The 24,425-nt window shown below is 40.5% G+C and overlaps 1 protein-coding gene across 2 annotated transcripts in view; it reads left to right on the top strand.

Moving 5' to 3' along the window:
* The first annotated feature begins 997 nt into the window (after nt 1–997).
* CAPN9 (calpain 9) overlaps nt 998–24,425 on the top strand; it is a 38,631-nt gene continuing 15,203 nt past the window's right edge. For both annotated transcript variants that reach the window (XM_088143372.1, XM_007423663.2), the window contains exons 1-10: nt 998–1,425; nt 10,326–10,395; nt 11,620–11,738; nt 13,364–13,497; nt 14,852–15,020; nt 17,200–17,283; nt 18,412–18,497; nt 19,363–19,440; nt 22,414–22,574; nt 23,860–24,017. In XM_088143372.1, coding sequence (XP_087999498.1) covers nt 1,213–1,425; nt 10,326–10,395; nt 11,620–11,738; nt 13,364–13,497; nt 14,852–15,020; nt 17,200–17,283; nt 18,412–18,497; nt 19,363–19,440; nt 22,414–22,574; nt 23,860–24,017 — 1,272 coding nt within the window. In that variant the 5' untranslated portion in view covers nt 998–1,212. The remainder of the gene's footprint in view (nt 1,426–10,325; nt 10,396–11,619; nt 11,739–13,363; nt 13,498–14,851; nt 15,021–17,199; nt 17,284–18,411; nt 18,498–19,362; nt 19,441–22,413; nt 22,575–23,859; nt 24,018–24,425) is intronic.

Here is a 24,425-nt window from a genome sequence, read left to right as displayed (position 1 = left end):
GATCCTTCTGCAAATACAGCCCTACCACTCTGTTAAAAAACATACCCAAAAAGGGGAGGTTGGAGATCAGTTAATATCCAAAATTGCTGAGCTGAATCACCACTTTCACAACAATCTTTCTCAAAAAGAAAAGGTTAGGGACTGCCTGATAGTTATCTGAACTTGCAAGGTTAAGCAATGGCTTCATGTGAAAGAAGGGCTCTGAAGATCGTAGAAATCATTCTGGTGGCCTTTATTGCCAATGTCTGTTTTCCTTGCTGTTATTGCCTTTAATTGCAGTTTATAGTAATACATCAATTTACTATTTTTGCTATCTGTAAGCTAGTGCAGAAAGTTGGAAAGTTGGATATCATTATTTTAACTTAATGCATAAATGATGAGTGTGTGTGTGTGTGTGTGTGTATAAACATTTGTGGCCACATGGTACTTTTCCTGTATAAGAACATGGACCAGAGTGCATAAAGATGTTTATATGGGAGGGATTTGGTCACGCTGTTTCATGTGTGAAGAAAATCCTTTTTCTTTTGAAGCAACACAGTTCAAGTGTGTGTCATGATTGCTCCAGAGCCATATTTTGCCCCTAATGCAACCCATTTCTGGATGCTGGTGAGATATTTCTGCCTATAGCATAGATTCCACTGGGCACTGGTGCATCTGATGGAAAATGAAAAGCAGCAAGAAGTACATATGTATGCATGCCATGAGATCTTCCTGTCCTACAACATTTTTCAGATTCAACCATGCAGCAAAGCCAGGCCCCCATGCTTCCCTTTAGCCTTCAGCCTTTGGGAACACTGCTTCCCTTTCTCTGGTGGCAGCAGATCCCTTACTACCTGGTCAGCCCCAAGCAATTTTCTTGGCCACCCTCTGTACGAATTAACATCCCAGAGGGCAGGCAACTAGCAGCTAGAGGAGGACATGAAGAAGCCAAACAAGTTTCTTTACTGTTTGTTCTCTGGGTGTTGCTTTTTAAACATTGTTCTCGGTGTGCGAGGCAGTCAACCTGCCATTTAGGCAAGTGGAAAGAGGAAAGGCAATTTTTCCCCTTCTAAACTCTTTCCTGAAGATGAAGATAGTCTTGTTTCTGGCAAGGGCAATTTGATTGGGTCTCTTTTTTGCTGTTATTTTCTGGGCTGCCATTTGTAGAATTTCTCCTTTAGTTTGTCACTCCCCGCTCCTCTTCTCAGCTATTGCTGTAAGTGAAGCAGAGCAATGCCTTACACCTACAAGGATCCCAGCCCACAGGCTCCTCCTGTGCCCCAAAGTGCTCGTGCCACCCATTCCACTGGCCAAACATACAAGGAGCTGAAGCTTGAATGCCAGCAGAAGGGGACCCTCTTTGAGGACTGCGATTTCCCAGCCAACGACTCTTCCCTGTTCTACAGTGAGAAACCACCAGTCCCATTTGTGTGGAAAAGACCAGGGGTAAGTTTAAATCAAGAATTTGTTTTCCATGAGCAGAAATTTGTACAGAATCAGACAACGTGGACAAGCTTCTCTCTCTCAGGACGATTGATAAATATTCCATAGGTTTTACAAGAAGCAGCTAATATTTCTTGAGTGACTCACAACTTGCTCCTCTACAGGGCTCCTGAGTTTCCTTACCCTTTAGTCTTCTAACCCTCTATTCTGGCTAAATGTATGCCCTGCTATTTTGTTTTCGGATAAGGTTGATCCACATAAGCTAAAGTGCAGAAATTGAGCTTTCCTGGCATGGGTTATGAATTTTGGATGAAAATGGCATTGAGTATATCTGCAAATGCTCAAGAAAGAATCAAGAGGTAGAAAAAATGGATGCATAAATAAAAGCCAGCCTAATGCATTTGTCACATTTCATTTATTTCTGCTTCATAATTCACTGTCTTTTGTTTGTCTTCTTCAGCTATTACCTGATTTTCATTTATCTGGGGTGCAAACACACACAAAGAGAAATAATCCAATGCAAGGATAATGAACAAGGTTGTCATGCTGTCAATGAGCAAATCTTTTCTCAAGTAGTAATGCCCAGCCAGTATTTCAAATGTCTGCTGGCTCGCTTAATGAGCACAAGTATTTCTACACTAGAATTCTAGTTTTATTGGGTGCATATTTGTTTGCAGTTAGCCTACCAGCTTACTGTTTCCATGTATCATGTTTTTTTGTGGAAGATGGTTCTCCTAAGATCTGCAAAGCATACTGTGAAGAACTTGAAATCCCCTCTGAGTCCTAATGCTCATAAAGCTGGTTTTGGATCAATCCCCAAATCTCATTGTAATCCATATCATAGGAATATTGTAATAATAAAATGGTGATAGGGTCATTCACTCTGAACTCCTTGTATGGATGAATAAAACAAATATTTCTCCAAGTGGCCATTGCAAGTTGCGCAGAATACACACACAAAAAGGTGTTTCATTTTCTCCTTCCCACCATGTATAATTTGGATTCAGAACACCATCTTATCCTTCCTATGATTTATAATAAGGGGGTGTCTTACCCAAATTATAACTTTTGAGAATACACACCTATACACCTAATTAAACCAAAGTGATTTCTTACTCTACACATTCCATAAGTAAATCTAAGCTCTGTTCAGTATATAAATTACTTGTAATCCATAGCTTGTGATTCTTCTAGGTCAGAAAAATGAAAAACCTTTGAATCACACTTTTAACAACTGTAACCAAAAAAACCCAAGAACATTGTCAGTGATGGTTTATTTTAGTTGAGTGTATTGTTTAAACTTGTATTTATAGATTATTTTTACTTCCTTATGAATCACTTTGTAAGGGCTGGGGAAACAAAAATTTTCACTTGGATTTCTCCCACACATCTTGTTCACTTACTTACTTATTTACTTACTTACTTACAGGACTTATATGACTGCCAATCTCATATAATTACTCTAGGCAGCTCACAACAATCCATAAAAACATCGCTAAAAACAAAAGTATCCTTCCCCCTGACCCCCAGATGCCAGCCAAGCAACCTCCCAGATCAACCCCCATCCTAGCCCAATGCTTGGGGGAAGAGCCAGGTCTTCACAGCCCTCCGGAAAGCTAAGAGGGTAGGGATCCCTCAGATCTCAGATGGGAGGCTGTTCCAAAGGGCTGGGGCGGTCACTGAGAAGGCATGTCTCCAAGGTCCCATCAGGTGGCAACATTCAAGGGAGGGGACCTGGGGCACACCCACCCTTTCTAACCTAGTAGGATGGACAGATAACCTCAGGGAAAGGTGTCCCACAAGTAACCTGGCCCTGTGCCATGTAGGGATTTAAAGGTGACAACCAGGACCTTGAATTGCACCCAGAAAGCACCTGGGAGCCGGTGCAGCTCACACAGCAGTGGTGTTACTTGGGTAAGCCTCAGGGTATCCAAAACTGTGCCTGTGGTTGCATTCCAAACCAGTTGCAGCTTCCAGATGGTATTCAAGGGCAGCCCCATGTAGAGTGCATTGCAGTAATCCAAACGGGAGGTGACTAAGGCATGAGTGACTATGAGCAAGGCCTCCTAGTCCAGGAATGGGTGCAATTGGCACACAAGATGGATTTGTGCAAAGGCCCCCTGGCCATGGCTGCTACCTGCTCTTCCAGCAGGAGTTGCAAGTCCAAGAGGACCCCCAAATTGTGCACCAGATCTGTACGGAGGAGTGTTACCCTGTCCAGAGTCAGGGATGTCAACCTTCCTGACCCTGGGGGGCCAAAAACTCACAACTCCTCCATCTTGCTAGGGTTGAGTTGCAGCTGGTTTCTCCCCATCAGGGCCCTAATATCCTCCAGCCCCTGAGCCAGCTCCTGAACAGCATCAGCCCGGCATGCGGTAGACATAACTCAGTTTATGTATGGCATGCCCTATGCTAGCACGAGAATATTAAGAAAAGCATTTAAAATGTATATAAATTTCTTTTAAGTCATAGCATTTCATTCTGAGTATTCATTACAGATAACTGAACTGAGAGAAACTGTTCCTTTTGCTCTTCCCTCCATAGAAAAACAAGCAATACTTTTAAAGAAATATATTCTAAGCATGATAATATTCCCCTTTGTTAAATTTAAGTACATTGTCATGACAAATTTTACTTGGTTCTAACATGGCAAGGTAAGGTTAATGCTAACCCTAGAATACAGAAAAGTTGATAGGTTGAAGTCCAGAGTGTTAAGAAAGATATATATTGACTTTCTGATTGCTTCCAGATGCAGCTCTCAGCATACAGTTTCTAAGAATGGGTGTAGTTTTCATTTATGTCTATTTATTTTACGTTATGTGTAATCCGGCCACTTCATATGACTCAGGGCAGTTCACAGCAGTAAGATTCTCTTGCTAATTCTTTTCTAGCTTTGTAATCCTTGTCCCTCTCTTTGGGGATAAAAAGGAAAACAGGGAGGAGGAGGGTTAACAAAAGAACAGGCAGAGAAGCGTACCCTTTCTTCGTTACCTGGTGAACATGGGAATTTAAAATTTATTTATTTAGCAAGATTTAGGGGCCACCCAACTTCAGAATAACTTCAGGCATCCAGTAGAAGTAGAAAACAAGTAGAAAACATGTAGAAAACATTTTTTTTTAAATCCCATATATCCAGACAAACACACTGGACACCTATAACATGTAAAGGGTAAGGAAGATGACAGAGATAGGCCAGGTCTGTTTCCAAAGTGATGAGGAGAAAAACATGGGTTAAGGCCAAAACAAGCAGAAACAATGTGTCAGCAGCCCAAACAGAAACCCCCCTAATTCACAGCACAGCACAGCACAGTCAGACTCGCAAGATTCTAGTATTATAGCCACCTCAGTAAAAGTCGTCTAAGTCTTCTTGTGGGGTTGATTCTGGTCTACCTGGTGGGACTGACAACAGGAAACAACCCACAGAGCTAGCAGAACCCCCAGTTTTCAAAAACTTCCAGAATTAGGGTGAGAGCCAAACAAATCCATTGTTCTATTGTTTCTGACTGTCCTATAACAAAACAAAGTTCAGTTTATGGGTCCTTAGAGCACATCCTCATCTCTGAGGTCCATTCAGCCCCACTCCTGCTGTGGGTTTAAAGACTTGCTTCTTCCAGCAGGCCCCAGGCCAGGGTAACTTGTGCACTCACAGGAGTAATGGGATATTTTAATTCTCTTTGTATTTCCTTGACTTGCTTTCTCTCTCTCTCTCTCTCTCTCTATTTGTGTGTGCCTATTTTTATGGCTGTTTTCCTATATTTTTGTATATTGCCTTGAGGCAAAGCAATATAGGCAAATATGCAGCAAATCTGAAATTGCATAAAGCTAATATATTCTAATGCATCATTAGAAGCTTATAACATTATGATCTATTTTATATCCATTTTCTAAATAAAGACCACTTGTCCCTGTTGGACTTTAGGCTAAAAATGCTTGGTTAACACAGTTCAAATCATTAAAAGAAAACTGCAGTTAGTAAATAATGCATTAAATCAACACTATAAATTATATGTCAAATTAAGATATGAACCCTAAAACCCAAATTTTGGATGTGGCACAATTCCATGTATAAGATTGTAGTCCAAGAATGGTTTCCAATTAAAATCAAACTCTATGCCTAATATAGTTTTTAAATACAAAGTTATCCTAGCTATCAAGGCATACTCCCACAATTTAGCTATTCTTCCAAAGAGAAAGCTATTCTTCCAAAGTTATTTTCAAATGCATATAATATCCTTACAGCCATTAACATATGTCTTGAATCACGTGTGATTTGGCAGCTTAAAATCATCATCAACATCACCCTTATCTTCATCATGGCAGATCTCTGGGTCAAAACCTGACAGGTTTCATGGCGTATTTCCCTGTTCCCATATGAATTGATCTGCTTTATCACATCTCTACATATTGTTACGTATAGACTTTTTTGGTCTTCAGTCAGCATTCCCCAAACGGGTTCCCTCCAAATGTGTTTGATTAACATTTCTATAAAACTAGATAGTGCACCAGGCTGGTTAGGGGTTATGGGAAGGGTAATCCAAAACATTTAGTATAGTTGAGGTGGGAAAGGTCAACCTAGATTGCCAGGTTCCATCCCAGGGATACGGGGCTTCTTTGCTGTCTATTTTTGGGTGATTGCTTTGAATACTTTTATTTCAGCTGTTTTTAAAAGGATTTGATCTGTTGAATTCCCAGATGTCTTCTGTCTCATATTCTTAAATATTCCAAGTTTTCTTTTTCAAAAAGCTCATGCTGTTTTGTTTTTTGTTTTTCTTTATTTTACTTTAATGTGCTGGTATATTTATTATTAATGCTGTCTCCTACTTTCCATGGATTATATAAACCACTCAGTAGTTTTTTAAAAAAGATAAACAGCATTAGATAAGCTAGAAACACAGAGTTGCCCATCAAACCACTGTTCTTGTCTCTTCATCCTGTCTGCATCTTACCTCTTTGGCTTCACTCAGAGTTTTCTGGGCATGCAGTTATTCTGCAGTGTACTCTCTTGATATGAAAGTGGCTCCAGAACACAGAATTCAGATAATTTGAGGACTTGAAGTCAAGTGTCACTTTCTAGCTTAGTAAAATGCAGGAAGGGGATACACTTTTGGGGAGTGGAGCATCAGTCCTCTATATAACTTTTTATCTTCCTCCCTGATTAACAGAAACTAATAAATTATAGGCACCTAAGCAAGTAAGTCCACATTATACGATGGATGGATGGATGGAACAATTTTGTTAAAGCAGATTTAGTTTTTCCCTCAGCTGGTTCTTTTAGCACAGTGGATTCGTTTTCACAACTCTGTTAATGGAGGCTACTTAATAGTCAGTCTATCGCTTCCCTACAAATGCTTACGTTAGAAACTATAAAAATACACCCCCCCCCCAAAATTCCTTCTTTATCCTGAGTCTTTTGGTTTTGATGCTGTAATCTGAATTCCTGGACTGAGCAGCAGCTGGCCTAAATCTTTCCATCAGGCTGCCCTTGGTTCCTGTGCTACAACATTCGATGGGCAAATTTTGTGTGGCTCCGTTCCATCACAGGAACTGCATGACCAGAAGCTTGAATAAGAGGTGGTGCTGGTGACAATGCCCCTGGTTTGCCTTGTATTTTGTTCTCTCTAATCACGACACACTAGAAAGGCATGTCCAAGAGCAGCTGGAATGTTGCTAACCAGGTCACCTGCCCTTGGATATTTTCTCTGAAACACGTGAAATATTTGTCATGAGGACGGAGGGAGTGGGGGAAAGAATGGGCAGGTTATTGCCCAATACTGAATTTTTAAACTACCCATAGTTACAGGTAGTCCTTGCTTAATGACCACAATAGGAATCGGAAAATTGGTCATTAAGTGGGGTGGTCATTAAATAAGTCACCACATGACCAGACCTGATTTTACGACCATTTTTACAACAGTCGTTAAGTGAATCACATGGTCATTAAGCAAATCAGATGGTCATTAAGCAAATCCAGGTTCCCCAATGGATGTTTTTTGTCAGAATTCGCTTAACAACCGTGGTGATTCGCTTAATGACTGTTGTAAAAAAGGTCGAAAATTGCAATCACGTGACAACGTACAGGTTGTAAAGCACTTTTTCTGAGGCCATCATAACTTTGAACCATCATTAAACGAACGGTTGTTAAGCAAGGACTATCTGTACTGCAAACTTTGCAATCTCAATATATGCCTTGATGCCAATCATCATTTCTCAATGTCACCTGCTGTGTAGACATCATAAATGACTTCCAGGTCACCTATCAGGAGGGAGGTTTTGCTGTACAAGCATGTTCCTCTGTTAGTTCTGTCTGCAGAAACATCTCTTGGCATTTTCAATTTTGCTTTCCCTGTCCTCTGTCTTTGCTTGTCTTGTCACCTGCAGCTTCCAAACAGATCATATGAACAGGGTTTTTAAAAATTCATCAGCATTCATGACCACTTAGAAAGCAGCCTTTTCCCATAAGTGTCTCTTCATATCCCACAATTAGACTTCACTTCCCACAGTTCTAAGTCAACATTATAGAGATTGTGGGAATTGTACAATACATCTGGAAGTGTGAAATTGGGAAAGACTGGGGTAATTGTTTAGGAAAAGAGTTGTATTGTCAAAGTGAAATTGATGCTTTATTGTACTAAAGCATCAATTTGTACTAAACTGATCAGAAAATTATTGTTTTCAAATTGAGCATATACACATTATCTTTTTTTTACTACTCGGTATAACACAAGCAGCCTAATTATACTTTGAGCCAGGAAAAATGGGCACTGCTACCTCAAGATTTTCAGATAGGATTGAATGACCAGGTCTATTTCCCCCTTTTTATAAGAAATGGCAGCTTCTGTTCAGTTGATCTGATTTGACTTTCAAAAGGCATTTGGATTGGTCTTTGCCAACCTCATGCCTTCCCAGAGATTATGGGAATTGAAATCCATCATATCTGGAAGCCATCAGTTTGAGAAGAATGTTCAGATCCAAATGCATACTGGAGAGAAGCAAATTCACTCCTTCAATCTCATATCTTCAACCTGGCCCTTGTCCCCCTTTTTCACTCCATCATCAATAGGACAAAAGGCATCAGTCTTCATGGAAACAGAGTCAGCATCTTGTCTATGCCAATGACCTTAGCTTGGTTGTTGAGAACACAAAGGAACCTTAGGACAAGGTCAACAGTGCTGCAGGTACCACCATCTGGATGACCCCGCATTTCAGTGCTAAGAAGTGGGCATCTCTTCACATCAGTGGAAGCTGGAGAAACTGAATTCTTCCTATGTATTTAATCTCCCATGGAAAACCTATGGTCCATTTCAAGGATGAAATACCCATGGATATTTAGGGACACTCCCCCGAAGCTTCCAGATCTGCCTGAAACCATCATAAAAATAATTATAGCACATACTAGCCCCTCAGTAAAAGATACCCTCAAGAACTTTCTGCTCCACAGAACAGCCATCCAGAAAACAGTTTTAAAAACAGTTTAAATACATGTTAAAAAGGTGTAGATAGATGATGATGATGATGATGATAGATAGATATGATAGATAGATAGATAGATAGATAGATAGATAGATAGATAGATAGATAGATAGATTAGAGAAAGAGCGAGATTACATAGAGATAGAATCCTACTTCCTACTCTGTAAATAGAACACAATTTTATGCACTTTATTTATATCCCCTAAACTCCACTAAGCCAACAAAGTATCCAATACCTCAGCAGTTAGTGTCATCAGAGGAGGCCTGAGGCCTGCAATTGAATCCCCACCAGTCAGAATCATCACTGGAGGTTGCAATCAGTGGAAGAAGATTGGCCCATCTCCACTGGCTACATACAACATGAACCAGGCTTACCCTGCTCTCTAATTCTGGACATCCCTTTATCTTGGCCAGGTGAGCTCTGCTGATCATGTGGTTTTTTGTTTGGGGGGTGTTGTTTTAATGGTGGCATTATTGGTTATATGTTGTTGTGATGGTTTTAATCTTTGCGCACCGCCCAGGGTCACTGCAATGAGATGGGTGGCCCTGGAAATCATTTAAATAAATGCATAAAGAAGCAAGTCCTGTACTGATTGCTAAAACTGTTTTCTTTCCTCTACCTTGGAAAGGGCTTTCATTTCATGTACTCTTCTACGAGTTACTATTTTTGCGTTCCAAACTGTTCTCTGCATATGCCTGCCTTCCTGAAATATCTGCTGGTGTAAATACCTACTTGTTAGATGTACATTGAAACTTTCTCTATTTAAATGTTTTATTAAAATGAATATTAATTTATAAATTAAGGGAACAACTATTTGAAAGCGCTGCATTCAAAGATTTGCTCTTCAACCTCTTATTTTTAGAAGCTCTCTTGTCTGGGGCATGAAACAGAATCCCTTTACTATATTAGAATAGAGATCTAAAGTTATTTAGCTTCCACTAAGAACAGACATAGCACCTTATGAATTGAGTTAAACTGTTTACTTTAGTATGAAATGTAGCCTAGAGACTCTATCTATCAGCAGCACTTTAAGAGCAGCACCACAAAACCAGGCTGCCTCAGGTGAGCAGATGGCCACTTTTTACAAATCTTAACTGTTTCTGCACCACAGTCCTGTTGCATCCCCTTTACCAAAGAACAATTGGTGATATACCCAGTAGAAGATCTGGTGATTTGGGAAGGAAAGAGTTTTTTTAAAAAACTTCTTGAGCAGAGGAGCAATACATATCTGGATATTTCAGTAACTCCATAATGCCATAAAAAGATCAGATGAATAAACTGTATGTTACGGTGTGCAATAGAGTTTGACATCAAGTTCACATTTGTAAATTGTCAGACTGCCTCTGGAGAGAAGATAATGGTCTTAATGAGAAGGTCACAGCAGCGTATCTTCTAATCAGATCACTGCTTTTGTTTTCCTATCTTCTTCAAGGAAATTGTTAAAGACCCACAGTTTATTCTTGGAGGAGCCACAAGAACTGACATTTGTCAAGGAGACCTTGGTGAGTATTTTTCCACTGGGACGATGTTTGTCCTATTTGGTACAAAGCATTTCAGGTATCTCTGTTTAGACATTTTGTTCAATGTGTGGAGGCTTCCAAGTAGATAGAGCCTGGGACCTCACTCTCCTGAATCTCCCTGTGTTCAGCTGGAGACCTGAAGCCTAGGTGAACTCAGGCTGACCACAAAATTAACATTGCTGTTCTTATGTTCCAAAACCCTAATGAAGTTTGCATTGAAGGTGTCCTTCAGATATCTAGTGGAACCAATGGAGGCTTGGGGAAAGAAAGCAGGGCCAATATATCTCTCTCTTCTTGTCAAACCAGATGTTCAGCTGACCGGCTGAAGCAGGCAACTGACAATGAAGAAAACACTATTAGTCTACTACAGGCTGAAACCATATGCAGCACCACATGTACACAAATCTGATAGAATCACAGAAATTTAGGGCTGAAAGGGATGTTGGAGGTCATCCTCTCTCATTATCTGCTAAATACAGGATTCCATCAAAAAGGCCCAAGGCAATATTTGCATTTCAACAACCTCATCCAGCAATCAGCATTCTACATTTCATAATCTGCTTTTTTTCACCTAATGAAATACATTTTGTGTTTGTATGTGCGCCAATTGCTTTAGAGCATAATTCCTCTATCGTGCAACAACGATGTTTGGCAGAATCAGGAGTGAGTAAAAACGTAGACCCCTCAAAGAAGAAAAAAGCAGATTAGCAGTTCAATCCAATGTATCGTCATGAACAAGCTTTATTGAACTAATTCCTGGATAGTAAAACTGAAGATTGAAGTCAAAATAAGATACAAATTGATTTAAAAATCTTTGCTATATTATACAATATTGACTGATTGATCAGATGTATAGCCCACCTTTCATTCAGGAGTTCAAAGCAGCGTGGATAGCACACTCTCCTACTATTTTTCCAACAACCTGGTGAAGTAGATTGGGCTGAGAGAGAGTGCCTGGCCCATTTCCATGGCTGATGGTGGACTAGAAAATGAGTCTTCTTGGTCCTAGTTACTAACTATACCATACCAGCTCTCCATTTTGCAAATCAACCAAAACAATTAAGATGCCCTTTGAAATGTGCAACTACCAGAGTAGAACCAGGAGTTCCAAGCAAAACAAGAAGGAATTACTTACTGGGAAATATTTTTCTTATTTGTAATTAGATGAAAAGTATAACCTATTCATTGTTCTATATAATTTTTCAGGTGACTGTTGGCTATTAGCAGCTCTGGCATCTCTTACTCTTAATGAAAAAATATTAGCCAGAGTTGTGCCACAGAATCAAGATTTTGGGCCAGGTTATGCCGGAATATTTCATTTCCAGGTAACCCCTCCACATACTCTTGCATGAATAAATGAATCAATGTTGAATATCCTGGGAACTGGGAAATCCAGATGTTACTGAATTACGAATGTCAGCATCCTTTATATTTAGTTCTGCTACATGACGTGGCTGGGAACTGTGATTCTAGCACATCTGGAAAACATATGAACCTAGTGCCATTTTATTATCTATGACAGGTCAGAACTTTAATACCCTTCTCTTTTAGGTTTATACTGCAATAGTTTCACTATCTGACAATATGGGTTGCATACCTAGACCAGAAATCAAGCCTAGAATGAAATGTATTTACAGGTAGTCCTCAACTTACGATGATAATTGGGACTGTCGCTAAGCAATGCAGTTGTAAAGTGAGACCATGTCACTTAGTGACGGCAATCCCTGCAGTCCTGATTGCTGTCATTAACTGAATCCCATGGTCAGTAGGTGAGGTTACTTCCTGCTGGCTTCCCACAACCAAAGTCAGTGGGGAAGACAGCAGGAAGTTGCAAATCCCAGGCTGGCAGGCAGGTAAATGGCTGCTGCTGGGTGGGAGAGGGAGTGAGGGGGTGCGCAGGGGTGTGCAAGAGGTGCCATGCAGTTTGGGAAGGGTGCTTGGGTATGTAGCGTGGGTCAGTAAGGGCATGCAGGGATGCAGCAGGGGTGAAAAGGTGCATGGGGTGTGCGGGAGTGTGCAAGAGGGAGGTGTGAGCAGATCAGGGAGACTGCACAGGGGTGTGTGAGTGGCTGGTGTGGCATGAGCACAGAGGGGTTGGGGAGGGTGCACAGATGGGGGAGACTAACCCCAGCAACTTATGACCTTTCCTGCCAGCTCCCCCATTGACTTTCTGGGTAAGCTGGCAGGGAAGGTTGCAAATGGTGATCACATGATCACAGGGTGCTTGGCAACCGTAAATGCGAACGGGTTGCCAAACACCCAGATCGTGATGGCATGACTGTGGAGGCACCGCAACAGCCATAACTTTGGGGACTGGTCATAAGTCCCTTCATTCAGCACTGTTGTAACTTTGAATGGTCACTGAGTGAGTGGTCATAAATTGAGGACTATCTGTATTTATTTGTTAGGTTTGTATCCTGTCTTTCCTTCAAAAGCTCAAGGTGGTGTACAAGGTGTTCCTTCCTCCCATTTTCCCTTACAGCACCAATCCTGTGAGATAGGTCGGGCTGAAAGAAAGTGAATGGCCCATAGTTACCCAGTGAGATTCCATGGCTGCGGGGGGACTAGAACCGTTTCCCTAGAGCCAATCTGTAGCCACCACCTTTGCTTTTATGTAATTGTTTCATGTAATTACAAGGGCATGGCTGAAACAGCAAAGACTCTTGCAGCATGTTTTTAGGTCATAAGCTTTTGTATCTATCAAAAGCATGGATAGTGGAGCATGATTCAGTTCACATCATTCTCATGTTCAGACGAGCAGCTGAGAGATGCTTTAATGTTGCAGTCCTTTCTCTGTGCTGTTCCACCATGTCCATAAAATTAAAAGTTTCTCCTAACCTTCACCCCCCCCCAAGGCCTAAAGCTGTATTGGGACTTCCTGGCCCTACTTCAATTATCCCCGGCTTATTACCACTATTAAATGATTCTCTATTTGTCTTTGCTGAGATAGTTTTGGCAGCACAATGAATGGCTGGATATTGTTGTTGACGACCGCCTGCCCACCTTCAGAGACCGTTTGGTTTTTCTGCACTCAGCTGACCTCAATGAATTCTGGAGTGCGTTGTTGGAAAAAGCCTATGCCAAGTAGGTAGATAATTTGATTTTGATCTTGTCCTTGGCTTCCTCAGCCATCATGATTTATCACCTTGTTATTGCAGTCCCAGTTTTATAAATATTGTATCATGTGTGTTTTGAGCATAGACTGACCTGATCGAGGTTTATTTATTTAGTATTACATTTGTATGCTGCCCAACTCCCAACAACTCTGGGCAGCACTCACAAGTAAAAACATTACAAAAAAGATACAGTCAGAAACACAAATAAGGAATAACGATAGCAAGACGACAAAAAACCAGACTGGAATGGAAAAAAGAATCCAAGGGGGCTTCACTCACCCTCGCCAAAGGTCTGGGTGAAAAGCCAGGCCTTCAAGCCCCTTCAAAACACCAGTGGGGTGGGGGCCATCTGGATCTTGGGGGGAAACCTCATTCCAAAGGGCAGGTGCTGCTACAGAGAAGGCGTGCTTCCAGGATCCCAATAAATGACATTGTTTAATCAAAGGAAGGTTGCTGTTTCAGAAAGTGTAACTTCTGCTGCTAAATACTGATCATTTTCAGTGCACCAGATTCTGATTAGTACAAGGAAGGGATACAGACCCAGCATCAAAGCTTTATGGAAAAGATTGACACAAGAGGATAGACCCATCAAGAATAAAAAAAAGTCAGGCACTAAAGCAACAAGTCATCTCAGAGGGCAAGAATGGTTAGGCTAGAGTAGCTTAGCTCAGAGAAGGCTTAAAGTCCCTGGAGGTAAACAGGAACTCTGGTAGATTAAATAAAATGGGAATATGCAATTAATTTCTCCTTATTTCATATGGATTGTCATTATTTTTGTGGGATGGGGCAGGAATGGGAGGAAGACATGTATTTTGTAACTGGTTTTGGTGTGATAGTAAACTATGTCAATGATGTCAAAATTGTGCTGATAGAAAGTTGCACAATGAAATCAAATTCCTTTCAAATTTGACTTGCTTTTTTGTTTTGGGCTAAAGTGAAATTTCAAACAAGTTTGAAAGTTCTCTTCTATTGAAATAACGTTGAGCCAAAACATTTGAGAGATTGCAAGGGAATCCAAACAAATCTTTGGAACAGCTACACAAAATGTCGGAGTTCCATTAATCTTGAATTTGAGTTACAACACTTTACTTCTACTGGTTTCAGTGGAGAATATTTTGATTTTTTATACCACTTAAGTCCCATAGATGTTTCTGCATGTTGTGGGCAAGCCATGGTACACTAACATCTCTGTACAATGAATTAAGTACTGTATATACAGTATATATTTAAAAATGCCAACAGGACATTTTCAGAGGACCCGAATATGTTGACGGACAGGACATCACTGTCTCTGTGCATGTGTATTTCATTGTCAATCTCAGGTTGAATGGAAGTTATGAAGCTCTAAAAGGTGGAAGTTCAATTGAAGCCATGGAAGACTTCACTGGTGGAGTTGGAGAAACATTTGAGGTTAAAAAGGCTCCCAAAAATTTCTATGAACTCTTGCAGAGGGCTCTTCAGAGAGGCTCAATGGTGGGCTGTTCTATTGATGTAAGTAGAAGTATAAATATGAGTCTGAGTTTTATGACAGGATATTTCCTTAAGTTACCAGGCCCCAAAGCAGCTTTGGAAATAGGATATGGAATAGGGCACAGAAAAAGAATATGTTGTCCTTAAGTTGCTTTGCACAATTCCAGTCAATTCCAGCCATCATAGCTAATAGCAAGTTGTAGTCCAGAACATGTGGAAGGCTTCAGAAGGCTGCTTCTGGAGTATATTATCAGGGAATGCTCCTAATATGTAGGAATATGTTTTGGAATACTGTTATGGGGCTTTCACTTGAGCATGTGTTTTTGCTTAACTGTGGGCTGGTTCATAAAAAGCCAGCAGTTTCAACACAATTTTTTTCTCTATGTGATTCTTCCAAATTGTCAGCCAGCAATCATCCTAGGGCTCCCCACAAGGCCTTCCTAAACTGGCATTTTCTGGAAAGCCTTAGATTAGGAAGTCTACCCTAATGTTAAACAAAGAACCATTAGAGAATGATGATGTAAGTTTCAGCTCCTTTTCCCCAGCCTGCTGGGGATTCTTGTTAGGATTTCTCTTAGCAAAACCTGGAATTGAGTTATATTCAGTTAATCCCTCCTGCTAATAGTGTTGAGATTCTGAGCTGAACTGGATCTGCCATGACTTAATTTAGCCTGGGGGCCATAATGTTTGTGTTCCAGATATAGTATTTTAAGAAATCAGCCACAGAAACCTTTGATTCATTTTGTATAGGTTTTGCTTAGAAAGAGGGCTGAAAACTCAATTTCTCAAGCTTCCATATAATTCTAAGCAGAAAATGTTTTTATGACTATCAATTTAGAATCATGACAAAATGTGATCCAGATCACTGGCGGCTTTGTTCATTCCATATTAATTGTATCTAAATGTGAAAGTGTCAATAATTTAAACAATGCACACTGTGCCCTGCCATGTTAGTATGTAGGAAATCCTAGTTATTTCAGTGGGACTTACTGTATGAGCATTTATAACATGCCTTCAGCAAAGAGCCACATCTGGTCTTTGAGTTGCACACCAGGGAGTGTGCTCCCCAAAGTAGTGAGCAGGGGTAATCATTTTCATCCTTTTTGCCCTTCCAGTGAATTAAAAATAATTAGAGTCACTGTATTTTCCTGAGATGACCATAAGCTGTTTCCCAAATAATGTTTTATTTTTAATGTGGAGATGTCATCTTAGTTTCACTAAAAGTATATTAATGGAGACAGTGGTGGTTTTTTTCTGTCTAATCTTCCTGGGAGGACAGGTAATCTTACATTCAGAGTTGTCTTTCTTTCAAATAAATACAATCATATGAGTGCTCTGTGGTCAAGAATATAATCATGTCCCCCTTTCTATCACATGATTCAGTAGAACTACATATGGCAGTCTCTGAGAACTGCACCCATGGCTTTGGGAGACAATTTCTTGACTCCTTCATTATTGAACTGCAACCATTTCTAATTTCACCTTTTCAGTCCCATCCACATATAAATCCATTCACAGCCCTTACAGCTTATATCAGTGTTGTCCAAACTTGGCCACTTTAAGATGAGTGGACTTCAACTCCCAGAACTCCCCAGCCAGCATGGCTGGCTGGAGAATACTGGGAGTTGAAGTCCACTCATCTTAAAGTGGCCAAGTTTGGACAACACTGGCTTATATCTTGCTGTAGCTTACAAGGAGCTCAGAATCGTACCTTGGAACTTTGAGACTCACATACATTCTGTGTGGTAAGTGAGGCTGAGTGAGAACAACGGGCTCTAGAGTGGAACAGGGATTTTGATTCCTCCCAGCCAAGCATTGGAAATTGTTTGCAGCAAGTCCCTTCCATTCAGAGTCTTTTCGGCAGCTCCCTCTGTAGCCTTGCAGCCTGCTCCGAGGATTGGGAATCTTGCAAAACAAATTTGGGAATGGGAATGCTGCAAGGAAAATGAGAATAGGGATAAGTGGAAGTCTGCACCTGCAATACTGGGTTTCAACTTGGGCACCAAAAGGCACTGGAAATAATTTGTAGGTGTTCTTTTAATGGCATTAGATGGCAGTGCTAATCTTTTGTTCATTTTGTATTCCATAGGTATATCTTATTTTTAAGAGGTGCCACACATTCCTGCACATACTTATGAAAACAAGCATGATTTCAATAAAGCAAAAAGGTTGATTTTTTAAAAATGTTTCCATTATTTAGATCAGCAGTGCAGCTGAGTCAGAAGCTCGAACCCCAAATGGTCTCATAAAAGGTCATGCATATTCAGTCACTGGTCTTGATGAGGTAAGCGCCTTCTCGTTATGATACTTCTCACCAGAAAGAGGATGGCTAGAAAACAATCTAATCCCAAATAGATTTGGGCTACTGAATCTGAGCTGCAGAAATGTACACCGCCACTAGAAGGCAGCAACGAAGTACAGAAACCATTTTACTGCTGTCTGGATTTTTGCAGCCCTAAATTCAATGGAAAGAAAATCAGTGTTTGGAAGCAGAGCTTGCTCGCTCACTCCATTCTCAGGAACAGGTGTGATATAATGGAAGATATTTTGTTGCACTGGTAAGATGTGGCAGCATGCTTCTTAGAAGGCACCTGGGGACAAGCTTCTACTCCAGGCTAAGCCACAGTGTAGTTTGTAAAAGCAAATGGCTTATACAGTAGTTTAATGCAGTGTTTCTCAACTTCAGCAACTTTAAGATGTGTGGACTTCAAGTTCCAGAATTCCCCATGCTGGCTGAGGAATTCTGGGAGTTGAAGTCCACACATCTTGAAGTTGTGGAGGTTGAGAAACACTGGTTTAGTGCATCAGTCACACCTGAGGCCCTCTGAGCAGTCAGAAGCCGCCTTTTATATTCTTGTGCGTTCTCCCAACAGCACATCCTCAACCCAGCTCAACCTCGTGTTCTTATCCTGTTACCTCTTCTGTTCATGAGATGTTTTGTCTATGTGTGTATATACTGTACATCCTTGTCTATATGCCGTGAGTTGGGTGGGCTGTCTTTTTCACTCACACGCTTCTTAATTTATTTTAAAGTGGGAATCAATTAATATGAGAGGAGATAAATAATACCGTAAATGTTCTGTGTTTGTCCATTGCTCATTTAACAAAGGGTCAAACAGTTAAATGATGAACTAAAAGTGACAATGCTAATAATAAATTAATTTAATGGTTACCTTCCATCAAACTGTATAAAAAATGTGCATAGCCCAACCTGTTTATATGCCGTTCAGAGGCTGAAGTGACCATAAAAACTATAGCTGACTTTCAGTACAGGCTATGTAATTTATAAAATAAGATTATGGTACTGTATTTAGTAGATCTTATTTAGATTAAGCAGTCAAAGTGCAGTCTTCTTGAAACGGAAAGTCATTCTATTTTTTTCTTTTCTCTTGCTTTCTTTGCTTCTTAATAGGTCAACTACCAAGGGCGGACAGTGAAGCTCATTCGAGTTAGGAATCCGTGGGGTCAAGTGGAATGGAATGGTGCCTGGAGTGACAAGTTAGTACTTTCTGTTCTAGGAACTTATAATGTGCCCGTGTTAAAAAGAATCCCAGATTATTAACAATGTAAGCATCATACTTTTAACATGTTAAAATTGCTATTGAGGTAAAAATATTCTAAGTTCATCATGTCTGAGAAACTGTTTTAAAAAGTATCTGAAATTCAGGAAAATGATTAAAAATAACTGTCAAAAACAATGGGATTCATTTATATCAGAAAAATAAGGCATGAAATATATTTCCAGTCCCAACATTTCTAGAGGGAGCTAGTTCGGAAGCCCCCACTCTGGACTGAACATGGATGTTATTGTTCCTTGTAAACTTCTGTCCTTGTTTTTGCTATTATAGTTCTACTGTTTTATTACCCTTTTTCATTATTTTAATCTTCTTATGGCAAGAAAGGAAAGTTATGCCACTCAGAGTCCTGCTGTACTGAATTCTGGCAAATCATTAAATCAATCAATCAATCAGTGAATAGCAGTGGGGGAAAAGACGGCCTTTACTGCATGAGCACGTTTTCAACTGCAAGTAAAGGTAGTTCCATATGACCCCATTTTCACTTCCTCCGAACAATTTCAAAGTTGCCTGGGCAATTTTGCAGAACAAGCAGGGAACAACATGGGAAAATCAGCGCTCGCCTCCCAGCAGACCAATAGGGTGCAAAAGATATCATTCATTTGTGCTCCGAGCTACTGTAGGCCCTAGAGTGACAAAGGTCCTTTCATTCTTCACTCCAGGCAAAAAAAGGAAACAAAATAAATGGTAGCCCACCTTTTATCCATGTTTCTAGACTATCTGTGTATATTTCTTGTTGTTTGCAAATAAATAAATAAATAAATAATGCTTACTTCTTTCTCTTGAAGCTCCTCAGAGTGGCGTTCCATCAGCCCATCAGAGAAACAACAGTTACATCATACAGCATTAGATGATGGAGAGTTCTGGTAAGTGAAGTTGCTGATTGTAATCCTAAGTCTATTAAAACAAGCATAAATGTCCTTGTATTGACTAGTTTTTGTTTTAATTGAAAAGTTCCTTAAAATAATGTGGGTTGGTTTTGGTTTTTTTTTTTGTCATTATGAAACCTTAAATGTTCAGTTAATTCAAACCAACACATACTATATTGCAGAGATATTCTCAAGAACATTGTTTATACTCTTTTAACATACCTTAAGTACATATATGTTGAGTCCTAAGACTGGTAAATTGAGTAAAATATGGGTTATCATCATTTAATCAATGCTGAGGAGATCCTTTACAAATGTGAATTAATGGTTCTAATTTAGTTTTAACAAATGCAAATCATCATTTTTTCTCCTTCAGATCAATTATTCCCACAGAAGAAAAACAATTTTATTTCATAGCTCCTGAGAGATGTTATCCTTATTACATTTAGGCAGTGTTGCCATATCTGGGCTGCAAAGCTCTGGATGACCAGTAGATGGCAACAAAATAATATTTTATTTTATTTTATTTTATTTTATTTTATTTTATTTTATTTTATTTTATTTTATTTTATTTTATTTTATTTTATTTTATTTTATTTATATATATATATATAGAGAGAGAGAGAGAGAGAGAGAGCGAGCGCACCAGCAACTTCCAAATGTTTCTACCAAGAGTGGCTACTAAGGGTTAAAAATATCCAGTATAGGAAAAAAGACAAACATAATAAAACATAATAAAATAAAACATTCCAGAGATCAGATATACAACTTACATTGTGCAGTAGACTAATCTAAATTCTTGGCCTAGCAACTGGGGGAAAAATCAGTCTTCAGGGAGGGATGGGGTCAACCAAATTTCAGGGGTGGGGTGAGTGGAGGTTGTTTCATAGGGCAGGTGCTGCAACAGAGAAGGCACAGCTTCTGGGTCATATAAGATGGCTTTGATCATTGAGACCTGAAGCATGTCAGCCGTGTTGAATTGTATAGGATGGCCACATGTAATCAGAGAAATAACCAGAACCTGTACCATGAAAAGCTTTATAGGCGACCATCAGGATCTTGAATTGCACCCAGAAGCCCACTGGTAACCAGTGTAGCTGTTAGAGTAGTGGTGTGACATGAATATACACAAAACTAATTACACTACTGCATTTTGGACCAATTGCAGCTTGATTGGTCCTCATGGACAGCCCCATGTAGAATGCACTGCAGTAAGTCAGATGGAAGGTCACTAAGGCATGAGTGACCATGAGTAGGGCCATCCAATCCAGGAATGGACATAATTGGTGCACACAATGGATTTGTGCAAAGGCCCTCCTAGCCTTAGCCACCACCTGCTCTTCCAGCAGGAGGTGGGAAGCTAGGAGAACTCCCAAAATTGCATACTAGGTCCTTCTGGTGTAGTGCCACTCCACCCAGAAATAATTATCAAAGATCACAGAGATGGGTGGCCCCAGAACCCACAGCCATTGGGTTTTGCTAGGGTTGAGTCTAAGTTTGCTCATCCCCATCCAGATGCCCACAGCCTCCAGACACTGTGTGATGGAGTACTAACAGACCTTTGGATCACAGAGGAGGCAGCAAGTCAGTTAAGAGAGGAAACAGCCATTACAGAAGAGATTCTTGAATCCAGGAGCGGACTGAAGTACAAGAAAGAGACTCAGAGTAACTCTGTCTTAATAACACTAGATATAAGCTGTACTAGAGAATTTCTCTGGCAGATTTTCAAGATTCTGTTACACTGCCCTACTAGCAATAAGGATATTTCCAGAAATTCAAAGGATTCTTGTTTCTGAGTTTGTCAGCCTCACAGGAGCACAGAGAACATTAAGCTGTGGGTCACCCCACATTCTAAGAGATTAGAGCTAGAGTCTCCCCTCCCACAACATGATTTTGTAATGATACGTGGGAATGACCTGGGGAGACAAGGGGAAGAGCTGCAGCTAGGGCAATGGTCAGATAAGAGGCAGCTGAGTCCACAGAAGGAATGTGGGCATGGCAAATGTCTCAGAAGGGACCCTCCCTAGTTTCTTGGGCTGTAAAGGTGACAGGGGACAAATGTACTTTCAGACTTGCAAGGTCCTGTTAATGTAATCTGACAATAAAGTAGAATTAGGTCATCTGGGCATGCTTCCTGGACTACCTCACAAGGCTGATAGACTTGAACCAGCCCCAGAGGAAAGAGGAGACCCACCACATCATGTTCCTCATTCCCAACCTGCTGAGCTAGTCAGAATAATATCATGTTTGAGGGTATCCAAAGTTATTGAGAAATGCCAGAATGGATATACTACCTCCATCCCTAGTCCGCTAGAGGTCATCCATAAGCATGATCCATTACTATACCCAGGACTGAATCTCAGCTGAAAGAGGTCCTGATCATCTAATTCCACCAGGGACCTTTGAAGCTGAAACCTAACCATCTTTCATCCTTCCAGAAGAGAAGGTTGGAGTCTGGTCAGAAATTATCCAACACCATTGGATCCAGCCATCTTTTTTGAGGCGGGGAATGGATTATCATCTCTTTAAGAGCTGGCAAAACCACCCTCTCACTCAAGAATGAATTCATTACTACGTGTCACCTCCTAGGAGGCCTTGCTTCATCAGTGGGGGGCATGGATCTAATAAATATGTGGTCCTGTCCACTTCCTTGAGATCTGCAAGCTCAAATTCTCCCAGATACTCCATCCAGCCCATGCCTCAGTCACCTTAACTGGACCTGCACAGCCAGAGTCCAGCTCAGATTAGATATAGAGGACCCATAAGTCTTTGCTGCCATCTAGCGGTTGCCGCCCAGATATGCATCCTTAATTGCAGAGGCCAAATCAATTCTCAACATTTTGCCCTAAAATACTTAAAACTGTTGTAAAGAGCTGCAGCTAAGTCAGTGAATACAAAAGTAGCTTGAATATGAATCTTGGCTGGAGTTCAAATAATCCACAGAATGATTTCTCTTTTTGTCATGCCTAGGATGGATTTCGAAGATTTCCTGTCCCATTTTGACAAAGTTGAGGTCTGTAACCTCACACCTGATGCCCTTGAAGATAATGCTGTTCATAAATGGGAAGTGTCAGTTCACCAAGGCAGCTGGGTCAGAGGTGCCACTGCTGGGGGATGCCGAAACTTCATAGGTCTGCACATTTACTTTATCCCACTTTGAAATGGTGGATGATACTTTTAACAGATTTTTATTGTGAGCCATCTAGAATTCTTTGAAGAATAGGGATCTATAAATGTTTCAAAATAAATTTTAAAAACCCAGACCAATGTAATAAGCAACTTCAGCCATGCAGAGCCAAACTCAGGTTTATGCCCAGTTATTGGGGTGTCCTGCAACTTAGTTCTAACTGAATCATTTCTAGATTTCCCTTGGTGCCAATGTAAAGAAAACACATAGCTATGCCAGCAAACATTTCCTTGGTCACAGCAGTTTTAAAATGTATATTATCTGGCCTCCAGCAGAATGGACATTTGGGTACAATGGATTCTCTCTGCTTTTTACCCCCCTCCCCATGCATTCCCCCAATTTATTCTCATAATCAAGACATGTATTCACCCAGCCGGAGCAGAAACTAAAAACATGCCTATTGGAAGATGTAAGGGTTGAATGAAGCATGAGCTTCTAGGGTTGAGCATAGTTCATTCGATTAGTGGGCCATTATTGGATCAACTGCAAGATTATAAAAGAAAACGCAACTGTCAACAAGGTGAGAACCCAGGCCCTTGGCAGCACAGGGCTGCTGGAGGGGCAGGGCCATGCTTGGCGCTGCAGCCAATCAGAGGTGGGGCTGCTACTAGAATGGAATCAAGTGCTGAAGACCATCCACTCAGAAGGGCTTAAGACAGCTCCTGGTCATAAAATAACAGCTTTGAATTGAAGCTGGACAACTTGGGTACAGGGCACATTGGCTATTATTATTGTATACACAACAACATGAAATCACAGCTGCCAGTTCTTTAGCTGGTGTTGGCCTTCATTTGCATCAAGTTCTTCCCAAGAACCTAGGATGTTGTAATGTATCGACATTATTTATGGTTGGTCGCACAGTCAGCCAGATGTTTAGACTGGATTTGGCATTTTTATCCTATTATTATTATTATTATTATTATTATTATTATTATTATTATTATTTATTTTAAGTGTCTATGCCACCCAACTCTCAGTGACTGTGGGCAGTTTACAAATTGTTAAAAACATTTAAAAACAAGGGAGCAACAAAAGACAAAAAAGAATAAAGATGGCAGAAATAACAAAACTGGATGGGAACAATTAAAAAAGGGCTGGGAGTGGGAGGAGGAGGAGATCATCTGTCCCTGCACTTAGGATGTGGTGAGTAGCCTGCACTGGTGATGGGCCAGTATCCTGTTGTTGCAAAATAAACAGCCAACAATCTCCTCTTTGCTGTCTGATTTCAGAAACGTTTTGGACCAATCCCCAGTTCAAGCTCCAATTGACAGAAAAAGATGAGGGTCAAGATGAATGTACATTCATAGCAGCCCTAATGCAGAATGATCGCCGTAAACTCAAGAAACTCGGATCTGAAATGCTAACAATAGGATATGCTATCTATGAGGTATTCCCTTCCCCAACTTGGTCCCTTCCTGAGGAATTCCAAGTCCTAGCAGTTTCCTGAGACGTGCTGGCTGGAGAAAGCTATTTACAATGCTTAGCACTGTTTGAGCCCTCCCAGGCAGACCCCTCATGTGATAATGGCCCCAAAGTCTTTCCTTCCCTTTTAGGAATGGCTTGGAATCAAGCCACTTTATCTGTGGCTCATTTCTTTGCACTTTATACTTGTAAATACCGGCTTTGCCTCAACCTTATTGAACTGGGTTCATACTTAAGGCAGGGGTCCCCCTGGCTAACTGCTTTATCTCACCTAGTTGTATCCAGTAAAATAGAAGTGCTTGGTTCTACTAGGTGAGGCTAAAATGGCATGACATTCAAATTAATCCATGATCTGAGAGTAAAATGCATATGT

Source organism: Python bivittatus, unplaced genomic scaffold (genome assembly GCF_059951505.1).
Source record: "Python bivittatus isolate LINGU-HERP-01145 unplaced genomic scaffold, Pbiv_v1 ctg000020_np1212, whole genome shotgun sequence".
Lineage (NCBI taxonomy): Eukaryota > Metazoa > Chordata > Lepidosauria > Squamata > Pythonidae > Python > Python bivittatus.
Note: the sequence above shows the minus strand (reverse complement) of the source record. Positions and strands in the feature narration are given on the sequence as shown.